The following is a 27,616-nucleotide window of genomic DNA, read 5'->3' as shown; positions in this document are numbered from 1 at the left end:
ACAGAAAATGTAATGGGATTTCAAAGCACTCAGGTCAGTTTGGTATGGTTGGGTATTAGAGAAAGTATCTGTACCTTGAAGGGGTTTTTAGTCCAAGTATGTTTGTGGCTGAGAAATTCTAACCATAAATACACTATTTTTTCCACCTCCACCTGAGTTTTTCAGAAGGACGTTACTTGGTTAGCAGGAAGCAGAGCTTGTGAGCTGGACAGCCTGGCTGTTGGGGTTTCAGAAGGATGCTCTTAGACAGGTCTCTCTCCCCCAGATGTTTGTCAAATTACAAATTTCCAAGGAAGATGATGTTTTATATTGTTGCAGCCAGCCCCCTCAATAGTTTAATTGCTCTGGCAGCAAGAAGTGATACTGTGTGATTTGCAGTGTACCATGGGTCATGTCAACCATCAACTGTTCATTGCAGGTGAACAGTTCAGTGGTTAAGTCATGGATCATGCACTCTCCTGTTAAGCCAGGAGTTTTGTTGATACTGGTATTAATCAGTGTATGGGATACATCACAAGATTCACGTGAAGGTCAGTGAACCTTTATCTTCCTGTAGATGAAACTATTAAAAGCCTGCTTCAAGGGCTGCGTGTACAAAGGCTTTGCAATCTGTCAGTGATCTTTGGGCTGCACTTACAGAACAGCTGCTTTAAGCTATATGATAAATAGTTATGAACTGCACACATTCGGAGTAGTTATGTAGCATTCCTTATCTGTTTATAGACAAGCTAGATTTGAAACAAGGACCATTTCCAGCAAATAAGTGACTCCACTATGCTCACACAGAAGTGTAGTACAGAGTATTTCACTGAACCATATTTTCAATTGACAGCTGCAAGTTAACTCAGCCTGTGTATATTGGCTTGTAAAACACAGTACTGCTTCTAAAATTATATTATACACTTCTTTCTAAGAAACAGTTTTTTAACAGATTTTTCTATATATATTATTCATGAAGTTATATATGTGGTCTCAGTGTTAATATTAATCATTAACAAACAGTAAGATAATTTTCCTGCATAGTGTTCTTCAGGGGGGGAGATCATTCCTAGTTAGCATTTGAACACTGGGAAGAAAATTCCTACTTTTTATTCTGTTACTGTCTTGCAGTGTTACACCAGGTGAGCTTCAGTGGTTTTGTATCTTGAGCTCTGTGGCTGTGGTGTGTGCACAGGACTGTGAATGCAGGTGACTCGCTGCATGTCCTTCCTCATGGAGGCTGTCTGAGCAGAAGAGTGACACTCAGGACAGATGGGTGAGGAGGGAGTAGGGAAGCCCATAGTCCACCCTGACAGCCCTCTTCTCCTGGAGCTACCAGAGGTGAGCTCAGAGAGCTGCAGCATTCCCATGGCTGTCGCTTTTCAGGTTGTCTGGAATCTCATAATGTCCTTCAATCCAGTTCACCTTCTCCACCACCACAATTCATCTGACTGGCTGTGTGCCCACATCTCTTGGTTAAGGTCCAAAAGCATTTGTGTATTTAAATTTATGTACAGACTATAAAAGTCATGATCATTATTGCACATGCCAGCAAAAGCCTCCAGCCTGCTACCTTTTTTTCTGACATTTTCCTCAGCAACATGGATCAACTAATGAAAAGGAAAGAAATGGTATTGTTTCAGACAGTCTCTCTTCCAGCAGAGACTCTCCTAGGCAGTCTTTATTAGATATTAAAGAAATCCATAAAATGTCAGAGTGGGATTGAGAATAATCTTTTCTCCCCCTTCAGCAGATGAAGGAGTCAGCGTAACTCCAGGATTAAACAGGAAAAGCGCAAACGTTCAAATAATAAGCAAAATAGTACGAGTACCTAGTACTGAGGAAGGAAAATGACTTGAATTCTCAAGACTTAACTCTTTTCTTGGGAAACCCCTACATTCATTTCCTCATGGCAGCTGCTCTGTACTGGATGTTCTTCCTGCATGCTCCCAAGGAAAACAGCAGCATGGGAAGATCCCCAGAACCGACTCAATCATTCTCCCAACCACGTTTTGCACTGGAAAGATTTTATTTTTTACAGCCTGATACTCTTAATTTCCCAGACTCAACACTAATTGCCATGGAGGAGCTGTTCAGAGGAAATATGTACCTATTGGGACATTTTGTATTTCATCTGATGTCAAGTATGAAGCTTTTGGGAGAATCTGCAACAGTCAACAAATGCAGCTGGGGAAGAATTCTCATGCTTGACATGACATTTGCTGCTCAATATTTAGTCCTAGTTCACAGGAGTTATTATAATGTTATAATAAGGTTTAAAAACATATTCTGTTGCTAAAAGGAACTTTTCTGTTTACAGCGGATTTCAAGTTTGAGACTGAAAAATTCAGGGTGTATCTAACTCGGAGCAACAGGCAAGATTTGCCTGAGTTTTTAAAATAAAAACGAACTATTTTACTGGAGAATGAGTTTATCGTATCAGTGTAATACACTATTAGATAAGGTGTCTTTATCACTTAAGCGTTTACATTGCATTTTGCATTGTGTGAGTGTTGTTGTATAATATGTTAACTAGATAGACAAATATAATTATCACATGATGTTGAAGTAGTTCCTTTAATGTGTCACTACCAAAATCTCTTACTTGAGGGGAAAAATAAGTGGTACCCCCTCTGTATTATTTTTACTAACATACTTTTTATTCTCTTGACCTGAAATTATCCTTTTTACTTGAACAGCAAAAGCGCTGCATTGTTTAATGGAGTTTAATAAAAAAAGGAGTTTAATATTCTATAGAAATTAGGTCTGTGGGAGTTAAGGAAGCATTTATATAGTGAAGATGTTTCAGAGTTTCAGTTTTCTTCAGAAAGTATAGGGACTCATGCAGAACAAGCGTCTTGCAGTGGCTTTTGGTTTACTCACTGCTTAAGACTGAATCCAGTCAGGCCCTTTGCTCTTTCTTTTCATACCCAGTCAGTTTTTAAAGCCTTTTCCCCCACTTCCCACTTCTGTTGAAGTTAATGGAAGATTTGCCACTGATTTTCAGTGGGAACAGGATTATACTCACGAACAGCAGAAAAGATGACTAGATTTCTCCATTTCCTCTCTTCTGTTTCACTCCTGGAATTTACTTCTATGCTATCTGTGGTGATAATGCCTGAGTTATGCTACTGTCTAGTTATTTACTTTTAAAAGCTCTCCCCTTTTATCCATCTGCATAGTTGCCTTTGGTGCTAAGATCCTGTTCTTTCTCCTGCTGTGTTCAGAGACTTCTTTCCCCTCTGTCATTCCCATTCCTACCTTATGTTTTTTTTCTAGACTGCCCTTGTATTCTTGTTGACCCTTATGTCTTACCTTTTACACTTTAAAAATTTATCTCCATGAGGCTTTGTTTGCATTGTCCCATTCTATTGTAGGGAAAAGCTATTCCTAAATACATTTGAGTGTAAGATAGATTTGTATTTCAGTTTTTTTATGGAGGACAGTGTCCAAAGGGTGTACTGCTCTGAATGGTGTGTGGCATGGAGAAGGAAGGGAAGAAGAAAAGCTCCATCCATGCCTTCTTCTGTGAGTTTGAAACTTTTCGGTGCCTCCTTTCAGACCTCACTCCCCTCTATCTACCTCTGTGGTCAGCAGCAGGTTAAAAGGAAGAAGTTCTATGGTGGGTGAGGCCAGTATCCTCCATCCCTACCCTTTTCCTTCAGATCACTGAAAGTGTTGGCTGCATGTTACCTTCTACCATTACCAGCTTTTGAAAGGAGGAGGAACCATGCCATACTGTCCCATCATATATCGTATTCAATGCCAGAAGAGTCTCCAGTTTCTGGCGTGACTTAATGTATATGCCTGTATATAGGGGGGCTTGGCCTTTCCTGCTACTTACTGTCTGCAGTGAAGCAGTGACTTGAAGCACCGAGACGGTAACTGATCCTGCCCTGAAAGCTCTGATGCCTCTTCACACCTGTTTGTGCCTGATAATTTTAATGTAAGAATTCATTACCAATAATAACAAACATCATTAAATGGAGGAGGTACGAAGGCCAGATTAGTATTCTAGACAGCTTGCTGTTATTTAGTTTGCTTATGTATTGCTAGCCCTGTGGTGCCTCTTTGTCTGATTCCTTGCTTTCCAAATAAAGAAAATGGGGGGTTTCTTTGCTCATTTGTTTTTTTTTTTTTGTTTGGATTTATTTCTATCCTTCTGGTAGGTATAAAGTACAACATCTGTTTCCAGTGAGGTTTTTTTAATTTGTCCTGTGTGCTCACTGGTCTCTGGAGATAGAGGGGTCACTGAAGATATAAATATGGCTTCTGCTCAAGGCTGAGAAGCCAGGAGTTCAACCAAAAATGAAAAGAAACCCCATGAATCCAGAAGCCTTGCAGCTGCTGGCAATTAGGCTTGTCATTGGCGTTCCCTCCAGGAGCCCTCTGCTAACATACCTAGGGTAGCGTGCAGCAGGCAGCTGCGTTCTCACAAGGCAGGGATGTAAACACAGGAGGAGGGAGCTTGGTTGTTCATATTGAGCAGAAGGAGGCCAAACAGGTGTGTGATGTAAATGGTTCCCTCAAGGTATTGTCAGCTGCTCGAGAGTCATCCTCATGCCTGTAAGATGCAGAAAGTTTCTTTTTCAGTTGAAGAGCAGCTGATGCAATCTCCATTTCCTACAGACATTTGGAAAGCATTGTGCAGGCTTTTCTACTTTCCCAGCAGTTGAATAGTCCCGAGGTGGAATTCATTGGGTTTGCTTCATTTGATCATTTTACCATTCATAGTTGTTTCATGCTTCTTGTCTGACAAACCATATATAATCTACGCTATTTTTTAAAAACTTCTGTGGTTATCATAGAATTCCCATGGTGCATGTGGTACTGAATATTATAATGAAATACAAACATATTCACGTTAGTTGCATTTTGTAGCCTAGGACATATGTAATTATGCCAAAGCTATTATTGTTTAGTAAAGCCTAATTTTAATGAGTACCTAGCACTGATTAAATGCAGTTTTCTAAATGTTAATTTAAATGGAGTTCATGTGGTAACAGAGTAATGCTGTACTCTTTTTCAAACAGAATTTTCTTCTGTAAGGGCAATAGTTTCTGGAGTGACTCTTATACCTCATTACTCTTGTGCAGATGCTACATCAATTAAAGGTTGGGGCAAAGTAATCTGGAAGAGACTGTATAACTAGATTCCAAATAGTCTATCCTTGGTTACAGGCTGCTATATTACTAAATTCCATAGTTATACCACATTGTATTTTTGCTTCTTAGTTTCTTAAATTTTCTGTGTATATTCACATTTTGTTTCAAATTTAGTAGTCTTGCTATTATTTCAACTTACTGTAAACCAACAAATCAAATCCTACAAAGCCAATATGAGAAGCAAGCAAAGCAAGAGAATCTTGGGACAAATTATGACAAACACAAAATTAGGTTGAATTTATTTCTTTTATATTTTGCCAAGTGGCTGTAAATGGGGAACAGCCTTGATTTTATTTTTAAAGACCTAATTCTTCTGAGAAGATTAACAATACTTTTGACATTTTGACTAATTCTGTTACAGTTTGGCCTCTCTACCCAGATAATGGTGAGAATCCTGAAAGAACATACACAGCCTGAGTGCACACAAGGACAAGCTTTGTTCTGTAAGGACTTTATGGTGCTGGAAAGGGGGATTTATGTGAATAGAGTTCAGCCCTTGTCATGCTGCTCTTGATGAAGAGAAGGCTACAGGAGTGAGGCACTCAAGCTATTCTCCATAGCTAAGCATGAGATCAAGATGTACGGTTTCCCTTCTGTTTTGCTACAGGGTGTTCCATCACTCCTTTAAAGTGTAAAGCTTTGTATGTGAGGGAATTTTCTGTGATATGTAGAATATACAAGTGAAAAAACAGAACCAAAGTATGAGGAGGATGTGAGCCTATTACCAAGAGTGAAGGCTGTGATCTTGCTATGGGTATAGCTAGTGATTAGTATCTTCATAGTTCCATTCAGGACTGTTTTTTATGGTTTAAGTCAATAATAACAAACTAGCTGAACTGATATGAATGTTTAGTTTACATGTGGTTGGTACAGTGAATATGGCATGGGTCCTGTAGAAAAATAGGTGGTCATGTGTGTAATTAGAGGCTCACAATGTATTTGTACGACAATATTAATTTTATATTTCCCAACCCTAAGTTGCTTTATGAGGTTGGGAAGAAGAACTGTGCATTAAGGGGGTGTGTATACACCGTATGGCTGAAGTAGATCTTTGAAAGCTTTTGTATAACCAAGTTTTGGTTTTTTTTTCCTTTTAGTCATGTTACAGTTCTTATAATGTCACACTTAATTCTCCCTTTAGAAGACTGCTGTCTTTGCCTGAGGCTTCAACTTGAGATGTTTTCCAGCAGAGCATCCAGTTTAGCTTGAAGCACTGGTTCTTACAGCAGTTTATTTGTCCTTGGGCGTTTTACCTTATCTTAGATTTAAGGGTTGGTAGTCCAGGAACAAAGTAATGAAGCATGCAAGGTCAGCTACCACAGTAACAAGAGTTAGAGCTGACCTGACACCAGCAGCAGAGCTTTTCATCCACGCCTTTTAGTTTCTCCACATTTGATTATTTTACTCAGAAAAGAAACTAAGTAGCTGCCTCTTGACTTTTCCATCCTTCCTTTACACTTTTCTGTAAGATGTAACCCACATCTGTTTCTTACTAGTCATTTGATGTGCACTTCTAACAGAGAAAATGCTTTACTTTTTGGAGCCTTTCCTCTGCTTTGTTATTCATACTGTGATGCTTTTCTTAAGTACTTTCCAAGATGTGAAATCTAGGGGTTTATCAAAAGCAGAACCCAACCACTTTATTTATCTGAATCTTGTCAGCTGTTGAACAGGAATGTTGAGGTTGAATGATGATGAGTTTTTATTAACATTAATAGATTTATAAAGGATTAATATAGCTAGACGAGTTCAATTTTGTAAGTAGTTTAAATATGGAGAGAAGGTGATCCAGTAGATTTAAAATCAGAACAACAGGTGCTTTTGTTAAATTAAAAAAGAAAAAATAAAAGAACCATCCACCCCCTCTCTACTAAACACCAGACTATGGTATTCGACTACAGGTATGTTAGATATTAAATGGCCTAATTACCCTTAAAGTTTTGTGAAATGAATTCAGGCTTTTCTGGATGACATTTTCAGAGAGAGCGTGGGTTTGAAGCAGCAGAAGCTGATGTTACTCCCAGGTGTTAGCAGGAAAGGCCAGAGGTGCACCTTGCTTGTCTGTAGGTACCAATGTGGCAAAGATGAACGCTGATTCTGAGTCAGGGTTGCTCTGTGATCTCCCTAGCTGTTTTTATGTGATGCTTTTCTTTTATTTTGTTTTTCAAGGGGCAGGGAATGGTAAATACAAGGTAGGTTTGTTTGGGTGTTTTTTTTTTTCTTTTGTTTATTTAGTAAAAGCCATTTTCTTTAGAAAGAGTAGCCACAAAATCATGTTTGTTCAGACTCAGTGAAAAAAACGTCTTCCTTGCCCACTAATAGCAAACTTCTTTCTTCTGAACAACATCCTCTTTGCCCTGTTTTGAGCCGATCTCAGGACTGCTTCTCTCCATCTTCATCTGTTACACAGAGTCTGCTAGTAGTTTCTATTTTGTTTAGTTAGTTCTTGCTCAGGTCTTGCCACATAGTCAGCAGCCATTCCAGTTCTTTGTTACCTCTGCTTAAAAGGGACTTAATTTACTTTAATTTGAATTCTTTTATGTACTCTGACACTTTAACTACCTAATAAATTACTTTATATACTTAACCCCTGGCATGTTTTGCATCCATGTAAACTTTAATCAGGTATATCCCAAGATGCTTAGTGTCTCTCACAAATGTTTTCTATGTGGATTCATCTTGTAGCATCAAGAATATACATGACTGTGATATTGCCTTGTGCCTTTGTACTGGTAATGCTTAGGGTCCATTTCCCTTTTTGTAGCAATCATTTGGACAGTCATCCATTCTCTTCAGATCCCGTATCATCTGAAGAGTTGCTGGCTCTGCCTGTGTGTGCCAAAATATCTTAAGTTGGGTGGTTGGGTTTATCTTTATGATCTTGGCAAAATAGTAGTTTGAGCATGAAAATGGCAAGACTACCAGGTGACTTCAAGGTTTATTTTTTGGGCCAGCTGGGGTGAATTTTGTCCCTGTGAATGTTCATTTGAGGCATGTAAGCATGCATGCACCTCAGTGGGTTGTCAGGAGCTTTGTTCACAGTTGTGGTGGAGCGTTGGTATTGGGCATCCGAAAAAATGTAATTGCTACTTATATTGGAGAAACAAATAGTTTTAGGGGTTTCTTTAGTTGAGCGTCTGCAAAATAACAAGGGGAGTGAAATCAGTACAGGCGGTGATAAAGCTTGAATTACTGCAATTCAGTGTACAGGGCATGTTAGTTACTAAGTTAGTTACTAAGACGTAATCTTGCCAGAAGACACATGTGAATGGATTCATTTAAAAAGAGCAGAAACTGTTTCTGCTTAGTTATTGAATGCAGGGGGTTTTTTTGAACATTAATACATGAAATTGTCATCTGTCTTGTTTTTTTTCAGTGTGTTGTTTGTTGTTTTTTTTTTTTGAAAGTCTGGTTAACATGCTGGGTATATTCCCAAAAATTCAAAGATATATTAATCATAGACAGCAAATTGTCACAGTTTAAAAGGGGCTGGGGGGGCTTTTTTTTTTTTTTAACAGGAACAAAGGGAAAGAAGAAATTATATAAGGTCTGAACTTATGTATGGGTTTATCCCACTCAGGGAGGATTATGTGGCGCAAGAGATTCTGAGTACCAGGGTAACTGTTATTTTAAAGGTGAGCTACAGGTCACCCGACCTGCAAAGCTGAGGAGGAGGAGGGGCACCGGCCTTCATAAGAAGTTCAGCCATAAACAACTGGGAGCAATAATTTCCTAAACTGTTGCCACCTAATAAACAGATCTTTCTACACTCTGAAGCAGCTCCATTAAGACTTTTGTAACTGATTTTTTAGTATTTTGTTTTCAAATAAATGTTTTTTTCATATCTACTCTGTGGGTTATATTGTGGATTACAATATGACTTGTTATGGTTGAGAAAGATTTATTCTTCCAAACAAATAGAACTGAATAATCTCTCCCATTTTACCTAAACTAGATCCTAAAAAAGTGGATTTCTCCTTTCTTCCACACCACATCTCCTTCAGGAATTAAGTGGGTTTTTTTCCAGTTTCAAATACTTAAAAATCCCCCAATTTTAAATTTTTTTTCCTTTAAATGTGTAGAAATATGTGCCTGCAACTCTAAGTAAGGCTCAGAGGTGAAGATTTTCACATATTGGACATGATCCTGGGCAACCAGGTCTGGATGACCCTGCTTGAGCAGTGGAGTTGGACCAGATGACCTCAAGAGGTCCCTGCCAAACTCCATCTTATTATATGGGAAAATAGTATTAAAATTTGTAACAGTTGATGTGAAGAATGTCTGTAACCTTGTTTGAAAGCTTCAACTCTAGTCCTTCTTCATAGGGTAACACATAGGTAAAGATACGGTTTAGCTTTAGAGATTTCCTTTGGAAACTTTATTCACTGACATTTCACTGATAAAGTCAGAATTTAGTGACTGAGATAAATAGACAAATAACATATTCATAAACACATTGGAGAAGCCTCTGTGTGACTGAATATTTTACATATATTGAAAATGCCTCTTGAGTAGTGACTGAAATGTGAGAATTACAAAGTAGACCTGAAATAAAGGGCTGCAGATGTATTATCTGAGCTTACAGATTTGCTGCAGAGGCTGGCCAGCACTGAAGAGCTGCTTATTCAGAGTTTTACCCTAATATTTCAATGCACAGTTCTGAGCTTATTTTAGGATTTAGGACATGTAATTGCATAACAGTCAATTTCTGATCATTATTGTGGTATCAGATTGGTTCTCAAGTGTTCATTGAGTCCGTCCTCTTGAAACAAAGAATATTTTTATTCCCGCTTTTTTTTTTCCACTGTCTGTGAAACAAAGAGTATTTTAATTCCAATTTTGCAAGTGGGAAATGAAGGCAATGACTGATTTAATATTGGCAATATTTGTGAATTTGAGCATACATCTAGATCCTAATTTCTCTTTTTTCCCACATGTGTTTTTTTTTCCTCTGTATCTGGCTTTATATACAACTTCACTTTAAAAGCGTTGACTTCAGCTGCAGCTGTAATGCTCGCTACTTCTGTAAGTCAGATCCAAAGATCTCAACAGAAGCGCCAGAAAGTGAGAAATATGTAAATAATGGCCAAATGTGAAAAAAAAAAAAACATTGAAGGAACTTGTTAAGGCACTTGTCCATTGCCTTTTTAGCGATGCTGTGATGTCAGATGTGAAATCACTCATTCTAGTTAGTTCTGCACGCACGGTGGTAGAAGGAGCCTCTGGAAGGGAAGTAATTGTTTTAAATAGTCATGAAACAGTCTGCAACTTTCTGAGAGGAAAGAAGTCACTTCATATCACACTGTGAATGTCAGAGGAACTTTGTGACTATTTTGCGGTTGTGTTTTTCTCCCCTTTTCTTATCTCCACAAGGCATAGCTCTTCCTAAATGGAAGACACTGAAGCCTTACATCTAGTCGTGCCTATCTTTCTTCTTCTTTGTGTAATTCGTGTAAAGCTAATTGCAGGGTGTTTTTTTTTAGTTCTCTTTCATCTACAGGTAGCGTTTGAAATCTCAAGTGTACTGAGAACAAATAAATGTACTTTTTTTTTTTATGGTCTTATTGTCTTATTTTTCCTGAACTCTCTCATATTAGTGCTCTTCAGAATAAATCTCCAGTCTGATGTTGAAGTAGTTGAAGTAGTGAATTTTAATTTCATTACTTGTCACAGGGAAAAAATGTACTTCTTATGAACTCTTCACTTACTGGCTTTTCAGTGCTTTTTTTTTCTGTTAAAGCAGTAAAGTATGGTATCAGAGGATTTACTACTGTAATGTCAAAGAATGCGATGGCCTAAATAGAGCTGGCACAGAATAGCTTTCCAGACATAGGGAATGGTGACAGTCAGGTGTTCTGATCAGTATAAAAACACTTGATGTATTTTAACAAAAGGTTTATTTTAAAATAGTGAATATATCCTTTTTGAGAGTCTGTTGCGGATGGTAGTGAAAGTGTTCTTTTTAATAATTCCATAATAATGATGATAACTTACAGAGCTAAGTTGTTAACACTGTGTTTCTATTTTTCTTTTCACAGCCCACATACTGGGTGGCAGGATTACCAGCCTGATGTGCCCCGGATTCCCACTGCTTGCATCTCTGTGGAAGATGCTGAAATGATGTCACGGATGTCTTTCCAGGGCACTAAGATCGTTGTGCACCTGAAGATGGGGGCTAAGACCTATCCAGACTCTCCTTCCTTTAACACTGTGGCAGAGATAATTGGAAGCAAGTACCCAGAGCAGGTGGGTGAGAATATACAAAAAGAAACTTATTTTGTTCTTTAAAAATAGGAAAAAAACAAAACCAAAGAACAGCCTTTCCTAAGAAATCCCTCAAACAAGTAACTCATAGTCACCCGCTCTTCTACATTTCAGGCGTCTCAGCTTTTCAGTCTTTTTCAGGTAGCAGGTTTGAAGTCACCAGGCTCAGGTCTAACATACTAGGATGTATTTTAGAAAACTATCAGTATTACCGTGTTCTAAGAACAGGAAATTCAACTAAACTGTACACAGTTTAACCTCCTCCTTTTTGTTTCCCTGGCTTAAAGCTTGTTTTAAATAGTACCACCTGCATAGGCTTACAAAGAAGCATGTATGTAAGCAGAAGTGAAAGCCTATCACTGTAACGAGTACAGTTGTTCTTTTAAATAACAAGTAGTAAGTTAAGGTTGCCAGTATGATTTGTGCTTGGAGTTTGCTTATTGTTCTGTTAATATCCTTCAAGTGGTTTCTTGGTCGGGCAAATAAGCCAGATTCTGTTGCCTGGAAATAAAATGGTTTTGCCTGAGTTTTTCCTCAAATGTAAAAGTGAATGCAGGATGTCAGTTTAACTTTTTTGAAGATGTTTTTTCTTGTGCAAATCATTGCTGCATTTAGCAGAAATTGCATGTGTGTTAGTTTGGAGGAGTAAACCATCTGCACTGAAAAGTATCTGCAAATTCTGTTTGAACACTAGTTAATCCTAAATCGTTAGTTTCCATTTTAAGACCTTTCTTCTTGCTTTCTCTTTTCTTCCAACTTCTTAGCCAAAAATCATACAAACTAAATTTGTGGTGCTGAAGGATTTGTGCCTGGAATGAGGTCTTCTATGTCAGCTTACAACATGGAATGATTTTCCTGGCAGTATGGTTTATTGAGAAAATGCTGATGCAACCTCAATTACAGCAGCACTAGAAATTGCTGCTGAAGTAGATCTACTGAGCCACGATTCCTTTTAAACATTGTGGTTTTCTAACTTCAATAGAAGATAAGAATTACTATCTCTGGCCTTTAAACCAGACATAGTTCTTACAAGATTTTATCTTTTCTGACATGGTAGTTCTGCAGCTCTGGCCTGTGATGTCTAGAGGTTGTCAGTATTAGCATGAATGTGTGGTTTCAGAAGCTTGATCACTGAGCAGGGAAACAGTATCAACCATCGTGGTTGGTTGGTTTACATATCACCACCTATGAGATTAGCTTAAAGAAACATATGTTTACCGAGTTAAAGGCAATGCCCCATCTTCTAAATTAGGGTACAACTACTTTAATTTTATGTCTTCTGAATTTTAAGGAGTGCTTCTAACCAGCTATTAGGCTGTCTTGCCTGAATTATGTTTGGTGTATTTCAAAATTATGACATTTCAATACAGACTGTAAAGTGTCCCAATGTAACCCTCAAAGATGCATCAAGATCCTTGCATGTACTTGATTTTCTTTTTGCCATCCTGCTCTGTTTCTTTAAGTAATGAAATAGAGTAGGATCTCTTCACTTCTTCCACTGAGAAGCTTAGCTTTTTGAAACACTGGGTAAAGACTTATTTACAAGCCCCCTGCTGATGTTAATGGGAGTGGTAGTGGACACACTTTGAAAATGTAACCAAGAAACAGAAAAATAAAACAAGTGAATGTTTAGGTTTTTTTAATACTCAGTTCCTCCTGGAGTCTTAATGGGTGCTTCACCATGCTCATTCCACTGTGTTACTCTGGTAAAAATGGGAACCCTCTAGCTATTTAGGCAATAAAATACATCGCAGACCCAAACTCTTACAATGCCTTTTATGCCACGGGGCTTTAAAAATGCATTCCAAATCCAGGAGAGTAGAAAGGTGCCATTTCCACGGGCCAATATTTCAGTTTAAGTTTTGAATTGAAACAAAAGCAAATCTGGATCTCTGAACTCTGGGTGAGAAATCAGCAGCAGGTGGTATTGCTCTTACAAAGGTCTAAAGCAAAACAGTTTGAAATTAGGCTGAAGCCTGTGAAACATAAATGGTCACAGGTATTGCAGCAAATTGTAACTTAAAAAGCTGGAACTTAATTAAAAATTAGGGTCACTGTAAGATGCTGAAGTTTGGTGAGAAGTGATCCAGTTCTAGATGTAACTGCATGTTAGGCGTATTTGTGTTCATCTGTGTATTGACCAGAATTTAATATACTGCTGAATTTATAAATAATTCATTAATTCCCCCTGTGAGATTTTACCATGTTTATTAATATAATTGCCAAGAACTGAAATCATATTTGTCTGAAAATTTTATCTGTTACAAGCCATGTTGAATATTATTACTGAAAGGGGAAATTATTTACTGGTTTGTTTGGTGGTTAGGCTTTTTTTCTGTTTGGTTTTTTCCCTCTGTACTTGACCACTTTTGCAGCATGTCCAGTTCAGTTCCTCCTTCTTAAGTGATTTTTCCTAGTGTTTTTGAGTGGATTCTTTCATGTAGCAATGGAGGGAAAAAAAGGTAAAGATAAAAGAATGGTAAGGAAAACAGGAAAAAAAGTACATTAGACACTTGTGACATATTTTCCTAAAAGTTTGCTTTATTTTAAACATAACGTTCTTAAAGTCTCGTAATGCATGCTTTATTTTGCTGTTGCAAGCAATATTTAATATAATCGAAATTGATACGCAGAATTGTCAAACTTGCAAACCTCAGTTTAGGCACCTGTGCTTATCTTTAATGTATTTACATTTCTGAGCAACTTAAAGCAATAAAAGGGATATAATTACTGCTTTGTGAAGCATCAAGCTCTCAGGAATGCATTCATCTTCAGAAGCAATGATGTGATGTGACATGGGTGCAGATGTCCTGTTGCTTTTTGAGGCAGATTTTCACCCAAGGCACGCAGCTACTTTTGAAAAGTTAACCCACTGATACTTCAGGTTTCTGTTCTGCCTTATCCTTTCTGTTTGGCCAGCCAGTAGCAGTAAGCAAATGCTTTAGCATCAATTGCTCCAACTAAGAAAAATTTACTTTGAAACCTACTGTAAGTTGCAACTTTGCACTACCAAGTTTTCAGGTGGTGTGGAAAGCACCTGGAGAGAAAAAGGAGATGGATTTCGTCATGCTGTCAGTAAAGTTCAGTGTCCCACCAGTGTCTCCGTTCTGTTTGTCTTTGTATTACCCCTTCCAGGTTAGGGAAGGGCTGCTCTCCCCAGACAGGACCCTTGCTAATGTCAGAATAGGCATGACTGTGTGTGTTCTGAGCAGAAACATCCACCATCCTCGCTGTCAGTCCCAAGGTCCTTGTTTAGTGCCTGCTGAGGCCTGAATCCATGTAAATGCCCAAAGGAGGTGAGCCTGTGCCCATAAGATAATGAGTTTAAGATCAAGCTTTTCTTCATGTGAGCAAATTGCAAGTAGTTGGACCGAACATGCTATGACTTGACGCCCTGGCGGCCTTTCTGAGCTTGGGATCTCATTCTCACGGTGCTTAGGACAGCAGTGAGAGTGGAAAACCCGTGGGTTGTAGGACTTAACATATTTAAGCCTGTATGACTGCTGACAGTTGAGCCAAAGTGTTTGTGAAATGAGAAAGGTATGGTAGCAGAACCTGCTGAAGTCCAGGCTATTGCAGATTAGAGGCACTTGCAGTCCATTCCTGACTTTTATCTTGGAGAGGTTTTTGAAGCACACTGTTGAACCTGAGACCATGCTGTTAGCATCCTTTTGTACTGTATTGTGTATTGGTGAGATGTGTTATTTAAACTAGGTAAGTTGACACTGGAGACTGACTGACTGAGAAATTCACAAGTTAACTAATGTGGTTTTCATTTGAAATTCAGGCAGAGCTGGCAGTAAAACATGTTTGTCTTCTCGTTTTAATACAGATGTAACATGATTGGTCTTAAAGTGCAGAAGCAACTGTTCCCATCTCCGGGGAAATCTTATAAATAGTGGTTGTTTCTTGTTAGTCTGGCTTCAATGTACCTAATGTGCCAAACACAGAACCACAAAATAATTAACTGAAAAGGTATCAAAGTGGATAAAGATAGAACTCTTCTATAATCCTGACTTTCACTATCTTTCCATACTGCATATTTCTTGGTGTGCAGTGCTGTTTTACTTATCTTACAGTTACTAAGTAATGGGAGAACTGTTTCCTAAGTGCCCTACAAAGTACATAAATTTAATGGTTGCTCGTTATTCTGTGATCTAGCATAAATACTGTAGAGCACAAACGGAGGGGCTCGTGAGTGTCTTTTTTGGAATCCTGAACAGCTGTTCCAGGAATTCACTGTACACTGCTTTTTTGCCTCCTGTTTTTATGGAGTGCCATATCTACAAAATGTACCATTTGAAAAGTGACTCTATTTTGAACACCACAGACATAAAAGACCATTGAAGAATATGCTGTAGTACTGAGCCAAGTTTGGACAGCACTTTGAAAGTAGCGGTCCTAGGAATGACCTGAGAAACAGAGATGCTAAGGTAATAGATTGTGAAGTTCTTTACGAATCTGTGATTGATGTAACAGAACCTGTTCTACAAAGGAAAGAGCAGCTTATTTACTTTTTCATTCTTCTTCCTTTCCCTTTTTCAAAAATCAGCCCTTTCTCGGAATTTGTGATACTGGGCAAAGCTCCAGGGAACAAGAGAACATGAAAATTGTCCAGACTTCTGAGCCTGTTAGGCATTCATGCACATAAGGGAAGAAATGGTGTTCCCCAGGGCTCAGTATTGGGGCCAGTTCTGTTTAATCTGTATCAAGGGTCTGAACAAGGGGATCAAGTGCACCCTCAGTAAGCTTGCAGACAACACGAAGTTGGGCAGGAGTGTTGATCTGTGTGAGGGTAGGAAGGCTCTGCAGAAGGACCTGGACAGGCTGGATCGATGGGCCGAGGCCAACTGTATGAGGTTTAACAAGGCCAAGCGCTGGGTCCTGCACTTGGGTCACAACAACCCCATGCAACACCACAAGCTTGGGGAAGAGTGGCTGGAGAGCTGCCTGGAGGAAAAGGACCTGGGGGTGTTGGTTGGCAGCTGGCTGGACATGAGCTGGCAGTGTGCTCAGGCCGCCACAAGGCCAATGGCATCCTGGCTTGTATCAGGAATAGTGTGGCCAGCAGGAGCAGGGCAGTGATCGTGCCCCTGTACTCAGCACTGGTGAGGCCACACCTTGAATATTGTGTTCAGTTTTGGGCCCCTCAGTACAAAAAGGACATGGAGTTGCTGGAGTGTTTCTAGAGAAGGACAACAAAGCTGGGGAAGGGTCAGCAAGTGATAGGACAAGAGGAAATGGCCTCAAGTTGTGCCAGGAGAGGTTTATATTGGTTATGAGGAAAAATCTCTATACCAAAAGAGTGGTCAAGCATTGGCACAGGCTGCCCAGGGAAGTGCTGGAGTCACCAGCCCTGGATGTGTAGATGTGGTGCTTAGGGACATGGTTTAGTGGTGGACTTGGCAGCGCTAGGTTAAGCGTTAGACTTGATGATCTTAAAGGTCTTTTGCAACCTAAACGATTCTGTGAAATAATTTGTAGACAAAAAAACCCCAACAAACAAACACCAACCCCAGAGGAAAAAAAAAAGACTTCTCTGAAGAGGCGTAATACTCAGTACAATGTTGTTTTATGGCCTGGCATCAGATCTACATATGTTAACAAAATGTCTATCCATCAGCCCTTTGATGTGGCTTCCAGATATCCCTATGCTCAAACTAAATCATGCATACAATAGAGCTTTGAGTAGAAACATGTTAAGAGCCTGGTGCCATCACGTTATGGCTCCATTATCACATTTTCTTCATGTGGATTGTTTTGCTATTCATTCCAAAATGTTGAAGGGTTTGTAAGTGCACTTCTCTGGGCCTCTCTCCTGTGACTGTAAGCTGATGCCTGTCACTGTTAGAATTTAAGAGAATTTAAAATAATTTAAGAGATTATTATGTGAGAGTGCCAGCCCATTACTTCATGATAGCTGGTGGGAAAGAAGAAGAAGAAAGAGAAATGGTGAAAAAGAAACAAGAGAAAGGGTGAAGAAGTCTAAAGTACATGCTAAATTTTGCGGTGTAGAGCTTGGCAAATCTTCTAAAACTTGCATTGCCCATTTAAAATCCAAGAGCTGACTGAAAGCATTTAATTCTGCTGGGGAGAACTTGGCAATAGTTTGCCTTCTGACTCTGAATGACCAATATATCCTAAAGAGGGCATGTTTTTTGGAAACCTGAGTACCTGAATATGCAGTAAATACATCTTATAAGTGACTTGTACATATGTGGTTGATGTTGTTAAGGAGCAACAGTTAAAAAGCATTGTACTACTTAGAGTGTGTGTCTGAAATATTGGTGGAACAAGTGAATGTGTATATTGCGAAGAATGATTCAAAACAGCTTACATATTTTTAAAAATTATTTTCCTGATATAATTTTGCTGGAAGACATCAGGTCATTTTCACCAGTGTAATGCGACCTTTGTAATGTTCAGATGTTTTCAAAATGACTAGACCATATTTATAAATGGGCAGCTGAGGGTGAGGGAGAGGGCTGGGATGGTAGCAGTCTCTGCTGCTGTTGGAGACACCAGAAGCTGCTGGGTCTCTCAGCTTGGTGATGCCAGAGGAGGACCAAGGAATGTGCTCCACTGGACACAAGCAAGCCAGCAGCTCTTTGACAGGATCCTCCTCTTGCCAGCTGAGGCACAGTAGCTGTCACTGCATATGAGCTATTGCAGTATGAAGGAAAAATGTATTAGCTTTAGTTGTCATCAACAACGGCTGTCTAGAGGGAGCAGGACCTTCTTAGAGTGTGCTAATTCAACTTGCCGGCACGCAACTGGTGACATCCTAGGTTACTGCAGCATCAGGGTGACCGTGACAAGGGATAAGGCCATCTAGGTGGCCTTCCTCACTGGAGTCAAGTGGAGTTTGGAGGAACTGAGTGGTGCTGTCACCCTTCTGTACATGTGCCGTTTTCATTCTCTTGATGTAAGCTCCGACAGCGTGCTTTCTGCCTTTCACCCGAGCCTGAGTGTAGATACCAGCACATACACATCAGCTGGTGCCTACCCAACCTCTTTCTCTTTTTGAATGCAGTCTGCTATCAGCCCAAAGCTACTTGCCTGACCTTTGGAAACGTTTGGTTGGATTTTAACTTCTCCGCTTCTTAAACTGCAACCAACTAAACTGTGAGACTCAAAGTTAAAAACGAACATTTAGGGTGCTTGTTCTGTTGGCTAGCAAATTTATCTGAGCATACAGTTTTGTAGTCCGTTTGATGATGTGAGCATAAGCAGATACACTGTAATATTTTTTCTTCCCACCCGTTCCTTTGTCTCTACTCCCACACAGCAGTTTAAAGAATTACTCTGGGATTTTATTTCAGTAATAATTTACAAATACACATAGGGTTTACAGAATGGTAGTGAAAGCTTTTTTTTCTCCACATTGAAAAAATTCTCTTCTAGATTTACACTCCGTGTTTCTTGCATTCTGATGCGCAAGAGTATCTAAAAGGTAGTCCTGGGTTTGGCAGATGTGATACTTGCCTGAGGCATGAAGTAAGAAACCAGAACATCGAGGAGGAAGGAGGAGAGAAACTATATCATACTTTTCATTATGAATAAGTAGGTACAAGAAACACTACTGCCAAGTGTCAAGGATTAGTTTAAAAACAACTATTCACTACAGAAGTAGTCAAATAGCTATAGTCTAATGTTTGTATTTGTTACATGCAGGCTATATGGTTGACCTTGTAAAACAGAAGGAGGACTACCAAGATAGTTCTTGTCCTAGTGAATCTGCAGTCCAGGAGATGAGTGCAGTGCTGAAAAAACACACATTTTCCATGCAAGTCTGATGAAAAACTGCATGTCTAAGAGAGTGTGGGTTGGATGTAGAGGGCTGTTTGACACGGTTTCAGAGGTTCTCACACATGGGACCAATGTGGAGGAAGACCTGACGATAATATTGTAGATGGTGGACAGAACTAACATTGTTAATGGAGCGGAAGGGAAATGCTAATAGCAGTGAAATGGAAAATGTTCAGGCCAGGGCTGAGGTGAAAGGGGGAAAGAACTTGGTCTGCTCAATAGCAGTGAAATACCGACAGTAGAGGTGTTATGCTAAGAAATGTGTGGTGGCAGCAGCTGAGAGAGGTGGTTACTCAAGGTTGTAGCAGAGTATCTAGCAGAGTTTTGGTGTGCCGAGAGGCAGTATTCTTGCAAAACACTGAACCAGCTGCAGAGTTGTGGGTAGACTTGTTAGCGTTTCATGCATTGCATTGCTGCTTTGTGAGACAAGGAGTGGGGAAAAATGGTGACAATTATAAGCTGACCACAGCCTCAAGCTGACCTCAAGATCTTGGTTTGTTTTGATAGTATGTGCTTCAAACACAGATATCATACCTTCTTGGGTTTTTTATAATATATATATTATATATATATTTTTTATATATACATATATTTAGACTATCTATATAGGTTTTTATAAAATTTAATCAGCCTAGAAGGAGTCCCTTAGGCTTCTGAGACCTTAAACGCCTTGCATTCTGCCACTGTAGCTTTATTGTAAATGTAGTCGCAATGATGCAAAAGTATTCATTAAGGTTTGGCAAAGCAAAATACACTATAAAGCACATTATACCAGTAAATTTTTTCCAAAATGATTGTTAATAAAATGTTAAAGATTTTGTGAGGCTGGCAGGCATAAATCTTAATTAAATCAAAGAATGAGTTTTGTTCATAGAGTTTCTCAAGTATTATCAGTATTTATACCAATAATGTATCATGATGTAATATGTAAGTTATCTAGAATTTTGTTGTGCACAAGTACAATTCTAATTCATTGTAACAGGTAAATGGAAATTTTGGACAAATTCCTGATTTACATGGTTGACTCTTTTCAATAGTACTTGTTAGAAAAGTAAACTGGTTTATGTGTTTAGGACTGAGATCCCATTTGTTCTTTATTGAAGTTACAAATTAAAAAAGGGCATGTTACAGGGTCTTTAACAGAAAATGTATTTTGTACTACAGGTTCTAAAGGTTTGCTTCTTTATATGTGCTGAAAAGTATGTTCCTCACAGTCTGCATTTGGTTTCCCAACTAGTTTTTATTCTGTCATTCATTCCATAGACTGGTTTACGAAAATGTGTATTCTTATGGTAGTTACATAGTCCCTTGACATCTGACTTCTATCACAGTGTTTGAATTTACAACAATCATTGTGAAATATTAGTCTGAAGAACAGTGTACAGTGTCCTGCTATAAATTGCTTAGAAAAAACCTCTGTGTCCCATTTCATCTAATCACACATACATTATCATATACAGGATGGAGGATGGAGTAATATCATGATGTAAGGTGAAATAGTCTGTAAACCATACGGCTTCAGAAATTGCACCAAATCAATGTTTTTTCCTAGAGTGCATATAAGCAAACAGAAGTAGGTTTTCCTTGTATTTTAAATATTTCAACTCAGCATGGAAGAATATTAATGGTGTCTCAGTATTTCTGTATCACTTAAAATTCCAGGCTTTAGTTTTCAATTGTGTGCCTGGTCTAATGATCATTGTGCTTAGTTTCTGCTTTCAGTAATGTTAACTGGACAAAGACTTTTGTCATCCTCTCCACGTGCCAAGTTTAATGTCCTGCTTGTGGGAGAAGGTCCAGCTTCTTGCCAGGAGAACTATTACTGAGCTCTAAAACGTGATGTCCTCCCTCCTCTTCTTTCCCTTTTCAAATAATCAGGAAGAGGACCTGAGATCACACTACTCTGTGATGGAAAGGAAAAATAAGATCTTGAACTGTTGACAAGTATGTTGCTCTCTGTCTTATAAGCAGATACTACAGCTCATGGTCTGTTCTGCTTGTGTGATTTTGTTTCTTGGCATTGTAAACCTGAAGTCAGGGATGTCTTGGATTTATTTTCTCCACTTCTGCCTGAAGTCCACTGACCTCAGTTTATATACTGAAGTGCTCTGGGGATCTTTATCTGGAATTAATGTTCAGATGATACTTTATTTGACTGTCTCTTAACACGTTCTGCAAGTTGTTCTGCAAGTCTTTCTGGAAGACTGCAGCTGTTGCACTGTGCATATAAATAGGATATAATTAATAAGCCTATTTATAGCAAGCCCAAGTCTGACTTCTTTTTCTCATTCATTAGAGTTTCCAACCTTCAAATAAGTTCGACAAAATAATTGCATTGCACCCTTACTGACTAAGTATAGTGCGTTTACTTTTCCATTGATTAATTTTGTAGATTAAATTAAAACTGCCTAGACAAATTTAAATGCTGTTTTTTAGGAAAGAGATACAGCTAGGTATAAAGAAATATAAATAAGCTAGCTTTGATAGGTTGGTTAAATTTCAACAGAATTGGTAATGATAATATTCTAGATTATATGAAAATATATAAGCTTTATATTCTTTTATCTGTGGACTTTGTTACACACACAGTTTCTAACAGCCCTTCCTGCCCCTGCAAAGTACCCAGCAAGCCTTTCAGAATGCTTGAGATTATTTGTTGCACAAAGTCAGCAACACTCAAATTACTTCCATTTTCATTTGTCTGTAACAGGTTTTACTGTGAATTAAGAAGTAGTCAGGGGATGTTCTTGCTTGCACTTCAGTGTGACCTTCTGAATCTGGTGGTGACTAGACCAGGGTGAGGGAATAAAGAATGTAATTGCAAGTGTTACCAAGGCCACAAAGATAAAGTACTAAATACTCTGGAGGAGAGAAGGGCAGTTTAGAATAATCTTGGCAAATTCATAGGAATCATCAGTACTTATCAGGATGAAATGCGACCTGCTTTTCTTTAGGAAGCAAAAATTGAATGTACAGTGTGCCCCTGGCAGAGTGGCTTATACAGGGTCCTTGCCATATTCACTGAAAACATTTGTAAGGTACTTAGGACTTAGCAGGCGTGGTACAAACTGTGGCATAGAAGTAATGAGATGACATGCAGCTTTCCCTTGGAAAAGCTGTCTCGACATGCGAGCAAGTATATTTCAGGTCCACAAGTTGGGGAGTTGAAGGGTCACACTGGAAGAATGTGTTTGTGCAAAGATGAGTGGCAGCAGCTAGACTATCTTTTCCGAGTGCAAAAAGCTGGTGAGAGCTGCTGAGAGAGCATCTGATTGTTTGGCATACTGTAATTGCTGCAGTTTGTTTCAAAAGCTTCTGCACTAAAGAGATGGCTTGGTTTATCTAATTATCTATGTAGCACACTTAAATCTCTTTTAGTGACCTTTCAGCAGAGGATTCTGCAATATCATAAAGCATGAATGTTAGCTTTTTAAGATCCAGGCAATAATAAATAGATGGGAAAATACATAATTTCCATGTCTGTCAAATTGAATCAGTTGCTGCTAAATTCAGTTTTGTTAAAGGATAAAGGAATCCAAGTTTGTGTTGAAAGCACAAAGACATTTCAGTTTTGTTTTCTAATGGAAAACTTTTGCCTAACTGGGAAAGGCTGTGTATGTTTAAAGGAAAAACAACAAAAAATTCCAACCAAACCTTTCCTGCTTAACTGAGAGCCACTTAACGCATTTAATTAGGCTGATCTTTGAAAGGCACTAAGAAGTTGAAGAAAGAGCAGCTAGCTTGCAGTAATTTTAGCTGTTTAAATCTAGTGGCATTGAAACTGTTTAAATTGCTGTAAATACAGTTTAAGTGGTTTGAAAGAATTTTCTTTGTCTATAGTTGCATTTCATTTAAATGTGTGTCTTTTGGGAATAGATGGGGTTTCTTCTCTCAGGGTGGTACAGAAAGATACTAGAATATTTTCAGTAACTTCATTTTGCTTCTCTGAGTGCTTTAAAATCTCTTGTGGAATCTTTGAAGCAGAGAACTGATCTTTTTTATTTTTTTCCCTTATCTGAAACCACATATTTAATTGTAATGTGGATCATAATTGCTAATACCAATTTAAAACTGGGATGTTGAACCAATCAGAACCAGCGATCAAGGGATTATCTGCACTGTATTGAATAAAGAGGTGTTGCTGCATGGATGCAACACCGACCTGGGATATGAATGTAGTGACAGAAGGTAATGTGCTGTCTTTCCCATCATGAAATTCAAAGCATCCATTTCTTGTGATGTAGAATAAAAGACATCTTTGTCCCCCTCTTCCTTGGAGAACTGGCTGCACTTATAAACTCTACCAGATGATAATCCATAGAAATTATTTATCTGAAACAATTAGCATAATGCTGTGCAATTGTTCTAAAGATGACCTACTGAATTAGCAATTAAGGAACCTTAGTTTATCTAAGGTTTTCTACACAGTCCTGTGAACAACATTTTTGCAGAGCTCTCTTAATTTTCTCTGCAATGTCTCAGGTTTAATCAAACCTTTGCCTCTCGGAGAAAATAAAATTATTTTCTGGCAACAAACATGCATCTTTAACAGTTTTGTTCTGCAGGTAAAATTGGAATTGGTTGGGTGTGTATATCAGTACATAAGATCAATATTTTAAAAAGTGATAAATCTAAAATGTTTGTCGCAGTCTTCTTTGAACCTTGGAAAAGGGATCTGAAAGTAGCTTTTTTTTCAGAGTTTTTTACTCTTTGTTTTATGCTTTTGAAAAGAATAAAAATGAAGGAAAAAATGGCAGCATAGATAGCAAATTTGACTCAAACTGTGAGCAAAGGAGTGAATTAATTCTGCATTACTTTTTCACATGCATAATAAATGGCACAAACATAATTTAATTGTGATGAATAAAAACAGCCTGTAGGTAACCTACCTGTCACAAATTTGCAAAAACAAAGCACATGTGAATTCGGGATACCATGATGTGACCTTCCCTTTCAGTCTTGGACATGGGGGCATAACCTTCACCACTGGAACACGATCCACACAATAGGTAATGCACTGCAGTGCTAAGGTTGCATTGGTGGGGATGCCAAATCTCTAGCTCCCTTCCCCATACATCCTATCATCGTAAGCCAGCAGCCTTCACCCAGATGTAATCCCCACCATCTGGCCTACTGCAGTCCCTTTTTGAAGTGGCGTGTATAGCCTTTCCCCCTTCTCCCATTTGCTTGAAATTAAGTGCAGGAAGAATTGTTTAGCTGTGTGCTACAGCCAGATTCTCGTACTGTCTGTCGCCTGCAGAATACCAAATGATGGAAACCTTTTTGGTGGTCAACAAAATGAGTCAGCTGGTGGGCAGGCTGCAGTTCTGGGAAGAGGAAGGAAGTGCTGTGCAGGTCTTGAGCCCATGACCTCTGTGGCTTTTTGGCTTAGCTGTGGACAGGCTGTCATTTTGTGGACCAGGAGCACGTTTTTGAATGAAAAGCTGAATGGAAATATCCATTATGGTTTTTGCTGTCAACCTTATTTATTTTTGTGACACTTTAACTGTGTACCTGCTCTGCTGTTCCCCTGCTGAATGCCTGCACGTGTGGTGAACACGCCTTCCTCAATATTGCTGGTTTGGGCTGGGGAGTGCTGACTGTGGAAGGGCAAGTCCTGGGGAAAACTGAAGGCAGTCAGAGGTTGGGATTTGCCACTGATAGTTTCTAAACAGATTTTTGCTCTTTGGTTGACCAATTGATATAATCCATGCAGTGCTAGCCATGTGAGGCACATTTATTTCAACTACAAATTTACTTCAGATTGCTCTCTGAGTTCAGGGTGGACTACAGAGGGTTGCCTCTGATTTATGTGTTGAAGGGAAATGGCAGATAGAAGTATTCAGAGAGTAGTTTCTTCTTCAGGTAATTAGGCATCAAAGCAACTCCAAAGAAACTGAATGTGCCAGCTGCTGTTCTGTCAACCTCTCATTCCCAAGCAAAACCACAGAAGGACTACTCAGGCTACTATAGGCTCATCTGTCAGAATTTAACCTTCTAGAATTAGCATGGTCAGTGTCTAGGCCAGAAGATGAGCCACCTGTGTTGCAATGTTGATGGTTAAAAGAGAGACAGCGTTCTTGTCTTCCTGAGTTCTCTGCTAAAACGCTTTGAGTCCTTCCTGAAGCAGTCACCATGAGTGGTGTTGGAACTCCTATCGTTCAGTTCTGTCTTCCTGCTTTTCAGCAACCTCAGAGAATTGCAGAGTGAACTGTTAAGACAACATAGACTCAAGCACCAATAACGTGGATGAGACAAGTCTACATATTCTTTCTTCCACACCACATATTTCTGTAGTAATAGGACCAGATTGTATTGATCATATGCTTAGATGAGATCAGTTCATGAATGAAGAACTGCTAGATGAAGGTGAACTTGACAGAGGAGAGTTCCAGTGGGACAAAAAGACATTCTGAAGAATCCACAGACCTGGTACTTCTGTCTTCTACTGAAGATATGTACCCTATACTGATAAATGGGATTTAGTTGTATTCAAGGTATTGATCCTTCTCTACTGCTCTTCAATTTTATGGGCCCGTGCTATCTGAAAACACAGGATGAAAACTGTAAACTCAGTAGGTATGCTCTTCTTGTATGATGGGCCACATTCTGGCAAAGCTGTTGTAAGAGATGTTACTTCCCAAAGTTGGTCCAAGCCTGTTGGTCCAAGCCTTATTTCCCTCAGGAAATAAGGTCTTTCACTGACTTTCTGTTCTAGAGATAGGCAGCTTCCTTTAACCTCACTTTCTGTGCCATAGAAATATAGCACAGTATGCATGCAAACTTTTTAGAAGGCATTTCAAGACATATTTTTCTCCCCTTGGAACAGGTTGAGGGACAAACAGTATATGGCAGATACTCATCCTGCAGAATGATAGGCTGCCAGTGGGTGTTTAACATGTACTTGGTACAGAGACTGATAGTCAGCCAGGGCTACTCTGATATTACAACAATGAAAAAAGAAGTTTTTATCTATCTATTTTTGAATTAAAAAAAAAAAAAAAAGCTAAGGATGGATCTAGTATTACATTTTAGTCCCTTACGTCTTAAATGGCAGGGAAAGATCAGGCTTTGGGAGTAGGGGGTTCTATCTGACTAAGGGACACCAATCCCATGCAAATCTGTACCAAAAATTTAAGTCCTTTCCCCAGTAGATTGGCTGGTAGGTGGACTCGAGATAAGAAGCAGGAAAATGGCATCTGGCTGAAGTTTTCTCAGTTCGTATCCAGGTTGCAGAAGCTTTTGAGGAGACATGGTCGTCTTCCTGCCAGTAGCATCTAGGCTGATCAAGCAATTGGAAATAAAAATTACTGGGGAGTAGTCTGCCATTTGTATTTCCCCATGTAGAGAAACGTGTGTCCATGGAGGCATACATCCCAGAGCCGTCCCTGTGAGGGTTCGCACGTGGGACCCATCAAGTAAAAGAAACTCAAGTCCCCAGTCTAAGCACGAGTTCTGTTCTCAGATGAAGTCATTCCTTTGCCTGGGGATTCTCTTGGATTTCGTAGTCCTTGCAGATGCCCAAATATTCATGATGCTAGTAATCACTGGCTTAAATTTAGTTTGCCGAAAGATGCAGTAGGCCAGATCCATGACTCATGATGATCTGAATCCTTTTCTTTTTACCCTTTCTTTCTTTTGCTGGAGGTTAACCAGCCTTTCAAAGACTTAGCAAATATCAGATAGCAGCAGCCTGAGTGCTGAGCTCCCATCCCAGTGTTCTGCTGACTGCAGTAGTTTCCTGCTGAATGCAGAATCAAGATCTGATGTTAGTACCTTAATTGTAATGCTCTACATGACCCCACTGTTCATTTTTAAATGTACTCTTCAAAATCTCTTCAGTTAGTTTGTCTGCCAGTGGACAGGTAGGAGACAACTGCCAGGGGAAATGAATATAGATGATGAAGTGGATTCTCCCAAGGAAAAAAATCAGCCTTGATATCCATGTATTAGAATTTTAACTTTCCCTTCTGATTGCGTCCTCCTTGTCCTGACCCAGCATGTCTCTGAGTGAATAAGGTTATTTTTTTACTTAAAGTCTCAGGAGGAGGGCTAGGAGGAAGAGATTTCTATTTTTGCATTCATGGGAATATGTTGGTACAACCATGAAGGGGACCTTAAGTACCAAAGAAAATGTATTCAAAATTTATTCTTATTTTAAAAAAATATTGTATATGCTGAATCCTCTTTTTTGGTTGCTGTAAGTTTTGTGTTTCACAGCCTGGCTTGCATACTTTTGAGAAGAATCTTTGGCTGGAAATGCATGTTCTGCACTGAAACAGGAATATTTTTGTTCACTTAAACCTGCTCATTCCAACAAGAGTTGGAAAACTTTGGGAGAAATTGTTGCTGCGTAAGATACTTTGTTTCTGGGTGTGATGTCTCACAAATAACATATA

General features: G+C 39.0%; 1 protein-coding gene across 1 annotated transcript in view; it reads left to right on the top strand.

Annotated features, from left to right (window-relative positions):
- Positions 1 to 27,616, top strand: part of CPQ (carboxypeptidase Q) — a 168,330-nt gene that overhangs the window by 54,643 nt on the left and 86,071 nt on the right. Inside the window, exon 5 of the mRNA XM_064442350.1 lies at positions 11,183 to 11,390. Coding sequence (XP_064298420.1) covers positions 11,183 to 11,390 — 208 coding nt within the window. The remainder of the gene's footprint in view (positions 1 to 11,182; positions 11,391 to 27,616) is intronic.

Source organism: Phalacrocorax carbo, chromosome 2 (genome assembly GCF_963921805.1).
Source record: "Phalacrocorax carbo chromosome 2, bPhaCar2.1, whole genome shotgun sequence".
NCBI classification, from domain to species: Eukaryota; Metazoa; Chordata; class Aves; order Suliformes; family Phalacrocoracidae; genus Phalacrocorax; species Phalacrocorax carbo.
This window is presented reverse-complemented; position numbering and strand designations above follow the sequence as displayed.